Below are 13877 nucleotides of genomic sequence, written 5' to 3'. Positions count from 1 at the left end.
CTGGTTACGTTTCTGAGACACTCTTGTCACTCCCAGCCACCCTGCAGCACCTTCCCAGGGTGAGCAGAGGGCATCCAGAGACAGCAGCCAGGCTCAGCCCAGTGATTACCCAGCAACTTTGTAGGGACAAGGCACATCCCATTTTACCAGTTGCCAGCAACGGCTCCTTGTAGGGATGTTCCCCAGAACCTCCACCCAGGCTCCAATTATTTGCATCTGAGCATCCCTGAAGCCTCAATAGCCTGCTATTCTGCTCTCTTCTCCTACCTTTTCCTGAGCCTGTGTAAATTTTTCCAAGCTAAACACCACGTGGTGAGGTGTTTGTCCCCTTCTGCAAAGAAACACCATTGTTTTCAACTTGCCCATTGTGTAGGAGGAGAAAGGGGGCAGCTGCTCTGACTTCTGCTTTTAAAATGCCACTTGATTTCAGAAAGTTCTCAGGTGGCTGCGTTTTCACCAGATGGCCATTAGTGGCTTAACAACATACAGACTGTCAATGCTCCTTCCAAAAGTCCTTCAAGTCAAGTCCTTTCTGGCAGAGATTTCCAATGGACCAAAATAAACAAATGCCAAGGTCTGCAGGAACAGTCTTTCAGCATCCCTGGAGGGGAGTGGGTGATGAGGTGAACATTTGAGAGGGACCAGCTTCTTTTCAGGTGTCAGGTCCATCATAAATGGTGAAAAGTGGTGGTGCAGGATGGATTGAGCTGTTTCATAATAGGCACATGTGATTGCAGGTGAGGACGCCTTGTTTAAGAGCTCCTCTTCAAAATCTGCTGGTTTTACAGGAAAGGTGGAGTTGCTGTTCTATCAGAGGAGGGAATTTGCCAGGGAGTGTGGTAGGGAGATAACACATAAACCTCATTAAATGGTGGGAACAAATTCCTCTGAGTGGACCTTTGTCTTCAGAGGCTGTGAGAAGGCTGGGCCAGTAAACCCAGGGGCAGAATGGAGTGGGAACGATAGTGACAGGGTGTATCTATGTTGTGTGGCTCTCACTACATCTCTTTGCAATAAAATCCAACACCTGACTAAGTTTCTGCCGAACAGAGGCCCTGGTAGCGTGAGGAGTCCTGAGGCCCAGCCCCAGAAGATGTGGCCATGGTCTCCAGCTAGTCCCAACAGGCCACACGTGGGGGAAGCCTGGTAAAATACCTCTTCCCCCCCACCCCCCAGGAATTCCTAATGGTCCAAAACCTATTAATGATACCAGCCTTACTACTGTTTCCCAAAAAGCAGCCAAAGCATATGCATAGCTAGTAAATCTTTATTTGAGTTCAGAAGCAGGCAGCTGGCTGCAAACACCAAGGGGAAGTGATGTGCTTCGCTCAGGCTCCATCTACCGACACCGGCTCACGCCGACGTGTATTTCACCAGATATTCTAAGAGGTTTCATTGGGGTTTGGCTGCTTTCCAGATTTTATTTTTCCTTTCTTTCTTTTTTTTTTTTTGCTGATCTCAAGAGTTTTTCCCTAAGCAAATTCAATAGCTTCCTTGTTTATTTTCAAGGCTATGTACATGCAAAGCCGACCCCTTGGCTTTTTCTTTCATTTCACCTTCAGTCAAAACTGTCTGTGTCTTCCTTCGTGTCTGCACCCAGGTACTTAGAGATGGGGCAAACGTACTGGCTGGTGACTGCAGCAGCTTCCCTGGCATCGCTGTCCGAGTGGCTGTTGGAAGGGGAAAAAAAAGAGTGATAGTTTGTTGTTTTTCCTGGGGGCACGGACTGCAGGAAGGGTGACAAGGCCACCCTGTGAAATTCAAAGATCACTCCCTCACTGGGGAGGAGATACAGGATAGAGGGACCCAGATCACGGCTGGCTGCAGCCAGGCACCCTGCTGTTGCTCTTGTCATCCCCATTATTCTAGGCAATGTGGACAAGGGGTACTAAGGACCAGCTTATTCCTCCTGATTTTAGTGGTTTGGCAGTGAGATTTCTAAGTGAAAGTGGTTGCTCACTAGCAAGAGACAGGGTCCATATACTGGGGCAGCCCATCCCAAGGTGTGTGTTTGAATGAATAAGTGAATCACGACAGGGTAGCAAAGGCTTTCTGTTTTAGTGGTCAGATCAGGTTTCCTAATGAGATGAATTGTTTGAGCCCAGGATGACAGCTTTATGATTAGAAAAAGATTATTTCATTTCCGTGGGTTTTATTATTTTTAATAACTGGCTTTTATACAGCACTTCTGCACTGTAAAGCTCAATGCCAGCTCTGCTTTAGGTAAGGCAAAACAGAATCCAGGTGGGCCTGGCACGTAGAAATAGAGGTTACTGTGGAGGCAGGCACGGAAATCAAGTGAGCTTGCACCCCGTGCAGTTAGAGTAGAGCATTGGCTTTTCTAGCTCTGCAAACCAGCCCTGGAGTGTGGCAGAGGGACAAGAGGAACAGAAGTGTGTGATGGAGGGCTGCAATTCAGCAATGGCAGTCCCCGAGACGCTGCCTCACAATGGACAATCTAATAAATCTTCCACCCTTCCCTTTTTGAGGATATTTGTGAGGATATCAGCTGAGCCCCTCTGAGCTGCTGCATGACATTAGAACTCTGCACTTTGGGCAAAAACTAGATATTTACAAGTTACCAGAAGTCCTCCTTCAACTTCATACCGTGGTGAGCAGGGCCATAGAGGTGACAAATCTGTCCTACCTACCTGGTGTTTAGAAAGCTCTGGTACAACCACATAAAGCAAAGTTCCTCATGGCTGTTTTCTTCTCTCCCCTGCACATCTGTGTTGACTGGGCCTGGAGAGCTAGTTTAGATAAATAAAAAGAATAAGATTTTTTTTTTAAAACCCCCAAATAGTGTAACCACCACAGGTGTAAAGCAGCACTGCTGTCTGGAAGGCAGGTTCACCCCACCACCAACCTGCCCCATGGTCCACACTCCATTAACCTGCTGACTGTCACCGTAGATGTGCAGGAAGGAAAAGAAGTATTGCCTTCAAATCAGGCTCAGACTCTTTCTTCCAGGGGAAACTAGGCTAATTGCTGTGTTTCACCAAGGTAAAAAGCACACCAAAGAAGTGGGGAACTCAGAGGATACAGGTTCTCAGCTCCTCAGTTTTTCAACATGTCATCTGGGAACTGCTGAGTTCACCATCCCAGAGCCATTGAGTTGACCATGTCATTCCCATGTGACTTCCAGGGGAAACTACTAGAATAGAATCATCTGGGTTGGAAGGGACCTTTCAGATCATCTAGTCCAACCATCAACCTATCTCTGATAAAAAAACCAAAAGAAAACCACACAATAGAACCCGCCACATCACTAAACCGTGGCTCGAAGCACTATTTCAATCCATCTTCTGAATCTCTCCAGGGATGGTGCCTCAACCACTTCCCTGGGCAGCCCATTCCAGTGCTTAATAACCCTTTCAGTGTAAACATTTTTTCCTAATATCCAATCTGAACCTCCCCTGGAGGCAACTGGCAAATGGACAGGTTTCAATATGCATTTTAAAATGCACTGCACTCTCAAAGAGAGTCAAAGACCTCATATTTCCCATATATATATATATGATTGTATCTAAAGTCAGCCCAGTCTGGCAGTCAGTGCCGTGGGTGGGGACTGTGAAACTCACAAGTTTTCCTCATTCTGCTACGGAGCCCATTTACTTACAAACATTTTCTCCGGCGCTTTATTTGACGTAGGTAAATCACCTACAGCTTTCTCCAAAAGGCTAAATCAAACTGCAAACAAAAAAATCCCAGGCTGTGGTCCGATGTGGAGTTTTGTGTGCCGTGGATTTAGCTTGTTACGCACACGCAGTAGAAAATGTTGGTTTATGCTTAGAAATGGCCTCGGTGAGAAGGTCTGTGTCCTGCTCTGCCCGCTGTGAGGGGCAGGGCTGGCTGGTGGGATTTCTCTGCTATTGCAGAGCAGCTCCAGGCACAGCTCAGCGGGAGGAGACCAACCCCCTTGCTTTCTCCAAGCTCACTTGCCCTTGTCCTGAGTCTTCTGAACCACTGGTTGTGCCACCCCCCTGTCCTTGGAGCTGGGACCTGCCTCCCTGCCTCCTGCACAGCCCAACCTGCCTTCCCCTCCCCCGGGAAGCAGAGCCCCTACCTGTTGCGCTTGCGGCCCATGAGGTTCTGGATGAATTTCTGAACCTGAGCGTTTCCTCTCATCTTGCTGTACTCGCTGGTAAAGAGTCCATCCGAGTGCCTCTGGGACCTGCACCAGAGAAAATGCAGTACAGCAGCTGCTCCTCCCAGCCCTGTGGTGTGGGGCTTATCGTTGGACATGGGAATTTCCCTCTTCCCACCATCAAGGACCCCTCTATCCCTCCCCTTCTCCTCTTCTGTCTCCTTTCATCTTGGGCATCTTCTGGATGAGGCCAGTGCTCAGGCTGGCTCTGGAGCTGGAGATAGCTCAGTCCCGTGGGCATCCCCCTTCACTCAGAGAATCACAGAATGCTATGGGGCTGGAAGGGACCTCTGGAGATCAGCTCCTCCAACCCCCTGCCAGAGCAGGGCCACCCAGAGCAGGTCCCACAGGAACGTGTCCAGGTGGGTTTGAATGTCTCCAGAGAAGGAGGCCCCACCACCCCCCTGGGCAGCCTCTTCCAGGGCTCTGCCACCCTCACAGCAAAGAAGTTTCTCCTCATGTTTAGGTGGAACTTCCTATGGTCCAGTTTGTGCCCATTTCCTCTTGTCCTGTCCCTGGGCACCACTGAAAAAATACTAGCCCCATCCTCCTGACACCCACCCTTTCAGTATTTATAGGTGTTGATCAGATCCCCCCTCAGCCTTCTCTTCTCCAGACTAAAAAGCCCCAAGTCCCTCAGCCTCTCCTCGTCAGAGAGATGCTCCAGGCCCCTCATCATCTTTGTAGCCTCTGCTGTCCCCTCTCCAGCAGGTCCCTGTCCTTCTGGAACTGGGGAGCCCAGAACTGGTCCCAGTGCTCCAGATGGGGTTTCACCAGGGCAGTGCACAGGGGGGAGAGCCGCTCTCCAGCAGGTCAGCCCCAACCTGTCCTGGGACCTGTACTTCATTTCTGGGATCCCACCTCCTGCTGGAGACTTCCATGTCCCAAGAGGGTGGGTTTGGCTGGTCCTTACCTCTCCTTGAGGCCCACCAGGTGTTTGACTAGTTGCCGCACATAGGCATTGCCATTCATCTTGCTGAGCTCACTGTGGAAGAGCCCATCAGCATGTCTCTCAGTCCTGGGAGGTTAAAAGAGAAAAAAGAAGTGAAAAGGGTTGGGTTTAAGGCCAGAGAAGGACCTAGCAAGAAAACAGACTCAGGAGGTCTTTTTTACTGCAGTTTGATCTATTTGGGGTCCTGATTTTGAGTTAAGACAAATCAATGTTTCCATTCTTAAGCAAGAAAAATGTTTACAACATTTGCACTCATTTAACTAAATCGATTTAAGGAACAAAAAGAATCCATCAGTCAAGCAGATGCAAGTTCTGGAAGGAAGATAAAAGGCTGGCTTTATAGCTAGCGGGCTCTTTGAACAAAAAAAACCACAGAGAAAAAGGAAGCAGAGGCAAAGAAGTGCTTACCTCTCCCGGGATGGAAGAGAGGATGAGAAGTGTGAGAGGACAACCAAGGGAAGAATTAGTTGCCACAGACCAGTCATCCGGCAAACCATGTTCTCTCCTGAATTAAAGCACAAGGTTTTATGAGCAGCAGAACAAATGACCTTGGTCTCTGGGACAGCTCACTCGCCACGCAGGAGACATAGCTGTACCAACAACACTGCTGTAACTGAATCAGGCAGGAATTCCTGCCAGCAAAGGTAGTATTTCTTTAAAATCCAACAGATGAACAATTCAAACCACCTGTGCTGCCTGTCAGGTGGAAGTTGTTGGTGGTTGTTATCCCATCACCATCTCCAAGGCTGGCTCCATGGAATGTGTGTGCTGGGGTTCTGCTGTGAGTCACTATGATGTGCCATATCATGGGAGTTAATCCATCAGTGGCACCACACCAGGGAATAAACCCCATTCTGCTGTAAGTCTCTGCGAGCCGAGCCTTCAGGGAGAGGATTTAAAGCACCCACAAAGCCAACCCACATGGACAGTTATGAATACACCTAGAGGATGCCCAGGAGAAACCCGTTCGGTTTTTTTTTTCAGAGAAAAAAAAATTGGCATGTACCAAATAAAAGTTCATTTACACACAGGGGAAGGGAAGGGCTCCTGTGTGTGCCAGCATCTGCCTATCGTCTGCTCTTCCGAGAAGGAAAAAAGAAATAACGCATGTTTCAGTGGCAGCAGAACCTTGTATTTTTTTTTTTTTTACTGAAATAAAAAGAAAAGAAAAGCACGTTTTGTTTATCACAAGCCATTACATGTTTTTCCCTTTTATCTCCAGGCTCTTTTTGCAGCCCTGTGCCTGCAGAGATGTGGATGAGCCTGTATAGGGCACACATCTCCCCAGGGATTACACAGGAGCCTTACCTGTAATTTATAATACCCCTCTCTTCCTCCAGCAGAGGAGCAAACCTCGCTTTCTCAGTTGCTGTCCTGGAGACTCTCAGGCAGTACGTGCGAACTCAAAATCAAAGTCCTCCCACTTTGGTTTTATTTTAGTCTGAAACCAGACAGTACAAAGCGCATTAAAGGACTGTCAGAGTTTCCCGAACCCTTTCTAGCCACCCTTGTGGGACTGCTTGCTGCTCTGGAGATGGTGCAAGATGAGGAGAGGAGAGAGGAGGAAGGAGACGAGGGGGGGATTTATACAGACATTTATTCGCCGTTAAGCCACAGCGCAAATATTGAACGGGGGTTGCAGAGCAGACAGGTGAGAGGTTCTGCATGATTGAGGAGCCATAAGCTTCATCTCACACACACTTTCTGATGCTTTAGCGTTGTGTTTTCCTGCCTGATTTGGCTTTGAGGGGAGAAAAAGAAGTAAAACAAGAAGGGCATTTCAAAGATCAGTTTCTTACTGGAGTCTGAACAAACCAGAAGACTCCCCAGTACCAACTGCCACCCAAGGCAGAGCACACCACCCTTCAGGGAAGGGAAACCTGGATCCTGAGCCTGTCCTTCAGTCTGTCACACAATGCCTTCACCCCCAGCCAGGATCTCACCATGGCATTTTGCCCTTCCATGTGCCAAACCTGGGCTCTCACTGTCTTGGAGCACCACATTTAAGAGTCTATTTTAAAGCCCATCCCTAGCTCCAGAATTTCCCTTCCTCATAACCTTTCCAGCTGCTAATCAAGTGGATCAACTTGTCTTCTCCCTTTCTGGACATTGTTTTGTCTCCCCTGTGCTTGCTGAAGTTGCTAGGGATGGTAATGGCCATTGGGGAACTTCTCCTGTGTATAAATAATGATGTTTTGCATGGGGTTTTTCAATCAGTCAGACCCCTGGAAGGAGGTAGATCTTCAGAGTCATCACAGTAGAACTAGTTAACCACCTTGAGATACTTCTGAGCTTTTTATTGCCCTCCCCAGTTATGCTGGTTTTCAGTAAATGCAAACTCCTTAACTAGCTGGGACCTTTAGCTGACAGAAGCGCTCACCAAGCCAGCCCAGGACCTGGGCACGTCTCAGCTCTGCCCAGCAGACACATCCTGCTGCTGAGCTGGCAGATTGCACCCACAGGCTTTGCTGGATCATGGGTCCCATCACCCTGCATCTCCCATCCCACTGGCGATGGGAGAGCTTCCAAAAAGGCTGGTACACAGCCAGTTCGTGCAGCTTCCTCCTGCCCATCCACTGTGCTCTACCTAAAACTAAAGACCATGTATATCTGAAAGCCTTCAAGTCCAGCTGCTGTTTGGGCTCCATTCTTTGTGCCTTTCAGAGGAGGAACCCCCCCCCATATTACCAGCATCGCTGCTCAGGAGATGGGTGGGCTTCATGGCAACGGCTCAGCAAAGCATCACAGAAGCCTGAAACCCACCACCCAAAAACAGAAGGAGGGAAGGAGACAACAGGTCCAGGCTGAGCGTGTCAGCCCAGAGGTACTCACCCACCCGTGGGCACTCCTGGCTCTCAGTTGGCTACGAGGCACCACTGGCCCACTCCCCTCCATCGCCCCCTTTAAATCTGCAGCCCTTATCAGAAGCAATTATTTGGGGAAAGATATGAATATGAGTAATCATGATTAACAGCAAATAATGCATCCAGGCTGGAATGTCCTTTTAATTACTCTCTCAACCCGATCAGGTCACTCGCAGCAGTTTGATGGACTGTGTTTCTGCTGATGGGTAATAATTCCTGCTTCTGTCTATAACGGCAGTAATTTGTTGGGCAAACATCCCTCTACCAATTGATTCATTGTGATTGTCTTCATTATCTCTCCTCCTGGCTTTAATTACCTCTTGATAGGAACTTAATCTTCTGTTCTTCTTTTTTAATCCTGGCTTGGGTTTTGTTTGCCATTGCCAGGAACTGCGGGTGAGTGTGTGTGTGTGTGTATGTACCTGCGATTTGGCTACACAACGTGTCACTTTTTTAGCACAAACAGCGTTTGATCAGTAGGATGAGGGGTGACTTTTGCATGAGGGGACAATACCTTTCAGGCTGTGGTTTCACAGCCGTCTCTGGGAAAGGTCCTCTGAGAACAGACTGTATCTCAGCTTCAAAGGAAGCAGCATACTTACACATGCACGGAAAACATCCTGAATGTATTCCCTGCCTGTGCTGGGGTTTGGAGCTGGTTGCTCTCAAATACTGCTACCAAACATGACATGGAAGTGCAGGGAGAAAATAGGATTATGTCCTTTCTCTCCTTCTTTATGTTGTATAAACTAGCTTGGAAGGATTAATCATTATAAATAAATCTTCTTATCATCCAACTGGAGAAATAGGAGCTATATCACACTTTTTCTTATCTGCTTATCTTTTTTTCTTTGGAAAAGCAGAGGCCATCCCTGTGACTAGAGGGCTGGGAGTGTCCTGTTTTCCCTGTCATCTTTCCCTTGGAAGAATAACCAACCCACTGCTGAGCAGGACGCCTCGGCACCACTGGATATGCCGGACCCTGCAAAAGGGAGGGGAAGGACCAGCAGGGACATTCCAGTTCCCATTCCAGGAGTGGAGGACCAAGAGGTGCTGTGGCCACTGCTTGCTCCTCCTTGGAGACAGTGCAGGTCAGTTCTGCACTTATCCAGGCATTTCCCAACCATTTTCCTCTCCTTTCCCTAACAAGATGCTGGCATTCCTCCTGCAGCCCTCCCACCGTCGCTCTGATACAGCTCTCCGTGGTGTTACGGCCTCATTCACTGTATTCCCTCTCTGCACAGGGAGATGTGGACGTCTTGTGAGTCATGTCCTTCTCCCATGGCAGCTGAAAGCTCTTCTGGGCACCCAGCCCTGCTTTGGGAGCCCCCAGTGACATTAGTGACATGGAATCACAGAATTGTCTGGGTTGGAAGGGACCTTTAAGATCATCTAGTCCAACCATCAACCTAACTGATAAAAAACCCACCACTGAACCATGTCACTAAGCACTATCTGCAATTCTTGTATTTTTGTTCTCTGTATTTAAATTGCCATACCTTCCATATTCATATTTTCTGTCTGCATTGGTGGTGGCTGGCTTCCGCGTGGCCTCATGGTGGTGTTCTCATCTGCGATTGAGAAAGCCCACCTAGGAACAAGGCAAGAAGGAAAAAAAGCTTATTATTATATTAAAAAAATGGCTAAACAACATATAGGGAGCTAAAAGTGCCTACTGTGATTTCCTTTCCTTTGCAAATAACCTCAATGGGTCTGAAACGCCCCCGGGCTCTGGGGGAACCAGTTTGCTGTGAGAATCTCACCGGGTCTGGGCAAGAGGCAGAGGGAGGAGGATGATGAGGAGGATGATGAGGAGGTGGCCCCACGATGGCAGCAGAGGGTGAGTTAACAGGAGAGTAAAAGCTTCTGGAGACTGGAAGACCATGAACTAAGTAACCTGATTTATCTACTTTGCAATAAAAAAAAAAAGGGGGTTGGCCTTGCAGCAACAGTGTGAGAGAGTGAAAAGGTGATGGGGTAGAAAAGCGCGTGGCCGTGTCCAGCTCTGCTGCACCATAATGCAGGTGACAACCACGGGCTTGAGCTAAAATGCAGCTCCTGATGTCCCTGGTGAGGGAATTCATGCAAGGAAGCTCAAAAGCTCTTGCAAGTTGAAATTTATACCTTAATAAACTGGAGCCCAAGCCAAATCCCCTGAAACAGTCCTGAAACAACATCTGATTCTCCTTTAACCAGAACGAGCATTAAATTCTCATCAGGAGACATTCTGGAAAGAGGAGTGATAAGGAGGGCTGCTTAGCAATATCAGCTGAACGGAGCTTTGTCAATTTGCACCTTGTTTTTCCCAGTCTCCAGCTGCCTGAGCATTCCAAGTGGGAGCGGAGATTCCCCTTGCCTGCATCCAGCAGGCACAAAGCCTGATTAGCTCACCCATTAATCACTGCAATCAACCCACCGGCTCCCTGCAGCAGCACTGCAGAGGAAAGCTCCCTAGCACTGACTCAGAGAAAGACAAAGGGAAAGGAAATTATTGCCCTCCTCCGAGCCCTGCTCCTTGCAGAGCTGTTGTACCTGAAGCTGCAAGAAGTCAGGGCTGAGCAGATCCTTGTCACCAGCTCCAGGGACGTACCTAATTATGGGACACAACCCCCTGTTTTTAAAAGCTGGAGAGCAAAATGCCACAAAGGAGCGCTGGGGCTGTGCACCAACAAGACTCCTTGAGGAGAAACACCCTGGGGCAGGAGGGAGAAGGGGTTTGGGAGCCTTGGGGCCACCCCTGAGCTGGAGACAAGCCGCCCTGAGGATGATGCCATGTTTAAAGCCACCAGGATCTCTGTGCAGTCACTTGTGCTTAGGCTTGGCGCCGGCTGACGGGCGCAGCGTGGAGGGACCTGTGGTGAGTGGCATTAAGTAAATCCAGTGGCCACGGGTGCCAGGGCTATTCACAGCAGCCACAGGGCTATTCTGCTGGCTGGGGACACCCTCCTGGGTGGCAGCGAGCAAAGGTTAAACGGAGGGGACATGCCCAAATCAACACCAAGGCTCTGCATTAAAGGGTACCTAACAGCTCCTGCGCACCAGCTGAGCCATCCCCGGTGCCAGGGCTATTCACAGCAGCCACAGGGCTATTCTGCTGGCTGGGGACACCCTCCTGGGTGGCAGCGAGCAAAGGTTAAACGGAAGGGACATGTCCAAGTCAACAGCAAGGCTCTGCCTTAAAGGGTACCTAACGGCTCCTGTGCACCAGCTGAGCCATCCCAAAAGCATCAAAGCTGCAAGGGGCAGAGGAAGGTCTTCTTCTTCCTCGCTACAGTGGGAGGGAGGGGTCACCAAACCTGCAGTGCAAAATGCAGCGTCTTATAATGACAGAGGGAACTAACATTCAAGGGTTAACAGTAGAGTCAATAACTACGTTAAATGTATTAGCCCCAAATTTGGCAATATTTAGTGAGAGCACATGAGCCTGACCTTTTTCTGTGTTGGTGGAAGAGACACGAGAAACTGCATTTTGAAAAAGAGAAGGTTTCATAAAGCTGGGTATCCTGACCCCACGCTGCAAGGATGTGGGCACACTCCCAAAAATCGGCACACAAAGCTCCGGGGGGTCACGTGGAGTTTTGAAGGGGAGAAATTCCCATTCACACTTCAAAGAAATTGATGTGGGAGCTCAGAAGAGACCTTGTGGCTGGAGGAGCAGCGTGGGTGCAGTCAGACTCCATCTCCAGACACCTTTAAGAACAGGCTGGATAAATGCTCCTATGGTGTCATGTGGACATTGTTGCCTCTGCCTTGGGCCAGGAAAGCCCACCCAGCCTTTGGGGTTGCTGTTTATCCAGGGCAACCCTTACAAGGTGGTATCTCTTGCCAGATTGTCCATTGTCCAGATCCTAGCTGTGTTACTACAGCAACTCAGGATCTGCTGGAGCTGCTTTTCTTCATGGAGACACCTTGGTTGGCCAAAACATGCATCCCAAAATGCTCCTACAGCCTCTGTGCTGCTCTCTCTGAGGTCTTAGATGGCTAAGTGCACAGGGTCAAGACGAGAAGGTCCAACCTAGAAGATTCTGTGATTCTGAGGGTCAAGACAGGCTGAGAAGCCTGGGGAAGGTCCATCTCATCCACCACACATGTCCAGCCACGTTGTCATAGGTTCTCATGAAGCTGTCTAGGTGCAGCTGACCTTTGAGGAGCCCAGGCACAGGCTGTGACCCCATCCAACAGCAGTGCCTGCCCATGCCATGGGAGTTTATTGAGGTCAGATGGTACCAGGAGCGGCATGGCTAAATCCTTCCTACGTAAAAGTAAAATACCCTTTAATCAGCTTATGGGGTGTTCAGGAACTTCTACCTCCCCCATTCTTTTTTTTTTTTTTTTTTCCCTTTCTTAATGTGTATGTGTGTGAGTCCATGTGTGCAGTGGGGGTGTTCTCTTCTGTGTTTGCAGGTGAACCTTCCCCATGGCAAGGAGCCGCTGTGACGCTGCTGTCTGCTGAGAGCACATTGGAGTGATTTTCCTGCCCCGCTCCCAGGTCTGTAAGAGAAAGGACCCTAATTGGAATAAGGGGATTGGAGGATTTAGCCTTCTAAATGCTCCTTTCTTGCACAGGATGGTTTCAGGAGTGGTTTTAATCTTTACCACCTGATTTTGTAATTTTGGTTGCAAGAGGGCAGAGTGGGCTGGGAAGAAGGTGTGAGCAGGGGCAGCTGGAGATGGGCTTGGGAGGGGAAGGGAGAAGGAAAATCACAGTCCCATATGGCCATGGGACCTCAGAATGCCAGAAAGATATGGGGCTGGAAGGGACCTCTGGAGATCATCTAGTCCAACCCCAAAAAACACCTGAGCAGGGACACCTCCCACCAGCCCAGGTTGCTCCAAGCCCCCTCCAACCTGCCCTTGAACCCCTCCAGGGATGGAGCAGCCACAGCTTCTCTGGCCAACCTGGGCCAGGCTCTCACCACCCTCACACCAAACAAGTTCTTCCCCACAGCTCAGCTCCATCTCCCCTCTTTCAGGGTCAAACCCTTCCCCCTCCTCCTAGGGCTCCCCTCCCTGATAGAGTCCCTAAAATTAAATCCCTAAATTACTCTAAGCAATGGTGTCCAGATCTAGGACATGGGTGACTATTTCTCTACCTACCTGTGCAGTGCTCTGCTCCTGAGCTGCTCTGGAGTTTGTTTCTCCTCTGTTTTGTTTGGCCAGGCAGCAGGGTCCAACATGGCAGGTGGGAGATGTTTTGCTGCAACATGTGGCACCTGTCTGGATTTGCACCAGTTTAAAAAGAAAGTTAGAATGTGGGGGGCAAAAGTCAGGGCAGATCATAGAGGTTTAAAAAGAAAGTTAGAATGTGGGGGGCAGAAGTCAGGGCAGATCATAGAATCATAGATGGTTTATGTTGGAAGGGACCTTAAAGATCATCAAGTTCCAACCCCAAAGTATAAAATGTCACATTCCTGAAAGTGTTCCCACTTGCTCTGAAGCCTGAGAGGAAGATGCTGGAGTTACCTCCAGGGTTGGCAGCACTACTGGGGGGAAGGACAGCAAAACCCTTGCATTAGGAGCTCTGAGCTGTGCCAGAGAAGACCTCGCTCATTTTGATCAAAGTTCCATCTGCTTCCAGCCAAATCCTGGGGTGAAATCTGCAGCAAAACCTAGGAGAGATTAAAAAAAATATTAGGTGTTTGGCTCACACTGGGAAAAAAAAACATAATGCTTGAAACATTTTGCTAAGAATAACCTAGGAGAGATTAAGAAAAATATGAGATGTTTGGCTCACACTGGGGAAAAAAAACATAACGCTTGAAACATTTTGCTAAGGACCAGGAAGAGAAAGGGGAAAAGTTCTCTGCTGGTGCGTGAGAGGTACCCTGGGTGCTGGCAGAGCACCTCGGCTCCCTGGGATACGGGATGAGAGAGGCACTTTGGGAACAAGCCAGAGCATCCCATCTCCCCCTGC

The 13877-nt window shown here is 49.1% G+C and overlaps 1 protein-coding gene across 5 annotated transcripts; it reads right to left on the bottom strand.

Moving 5' to 3' along the window:
- Positions 1-1387: 1387 nt before the first annotated feature.
- On the bottom strand, positions 1388-13161 carry LOC106887207 (secretin-like). 5 transcript variants are annotated; one of them, XM_014940639.1, is made up of 8 exons: positions 13061-13161; positions 9463-9554; positions 6408-6540; positions 5508-5604; positions 5061-5165; positions 4067-4174; positions 2652-2750; positions 1388-1670 (listed from the first exon to the last, which is right to left on the bottom strand). In XM_014940639.1, exons 4-8 carry the CDS (start codon positions 5594-5596, stop codon positions 1559-1561), a joined length of 513 nt encoding a protein of 170 aa, XP_014796125.1. In that variant the 5' UTR covers positions 5597-5604; positions 6408-6540; positions 9463-9554; positions 13061-13161; the 3' UTR covers positions 1388-1558. The 5 variants fall into 5 exon arrangements, with proteins under 5 accessions (XP_014796125.1, XP_014796126.1, XP_014796123.1 ...); XM_014940640.1 differs by lacking the exon at positions 13061-13161 and adding an exon at positions 9640-9690; XM_014940637.1 differs by lacking the exons at positions 9463-9554; positions 13061-13161 and having other exon boundaries at positions 6408-8797.
- Positions 13162-13877: the final 716 nt, after the last annotated feature.

Source organism: Calidris pugnax, unplaced genomic scaffold (genome assembly GCF_001431845.1).
Source record: "Calidris pugnax isolate Ruff unplaced genomic scaffold, ASM143184v1 scaffold98, whole genome shotgun sequence".
NCBI lineage: Eukaryota > Metazoa > Chordata > Aves > Charadriiformes > Scolopacidae > Calidris > Calidris pugnax.
This window is presented reverse-complemented; position numbering and strand designations above follow the sequence as displayed.

Bases quoted from the DNA above. Each gene is read 5' to 3' on its own strand.
- LOC106887207 (XM_014940639.1), bottom strand. From the start codon at position 5,596: ATGGTTTGCCGGATGACTGGTCTGTGGCAACTAATTCTTCCCTTGGTT. The intron at 2,751-4,066 runs GTAGGGGCTCTG...TATCTAAACTAG, and splicing joins ATGGGCCGCAAGCGCAACAG to CTCTCCAGGCCCAGTCAACA. The intron at 1,671-2,651 runs GTAGGTAGGACA...CCCTTCCAACAG, and splicing joins CAGAGCTTTCTAAACACCAG to CCACTCGGACAGCGATGCCA.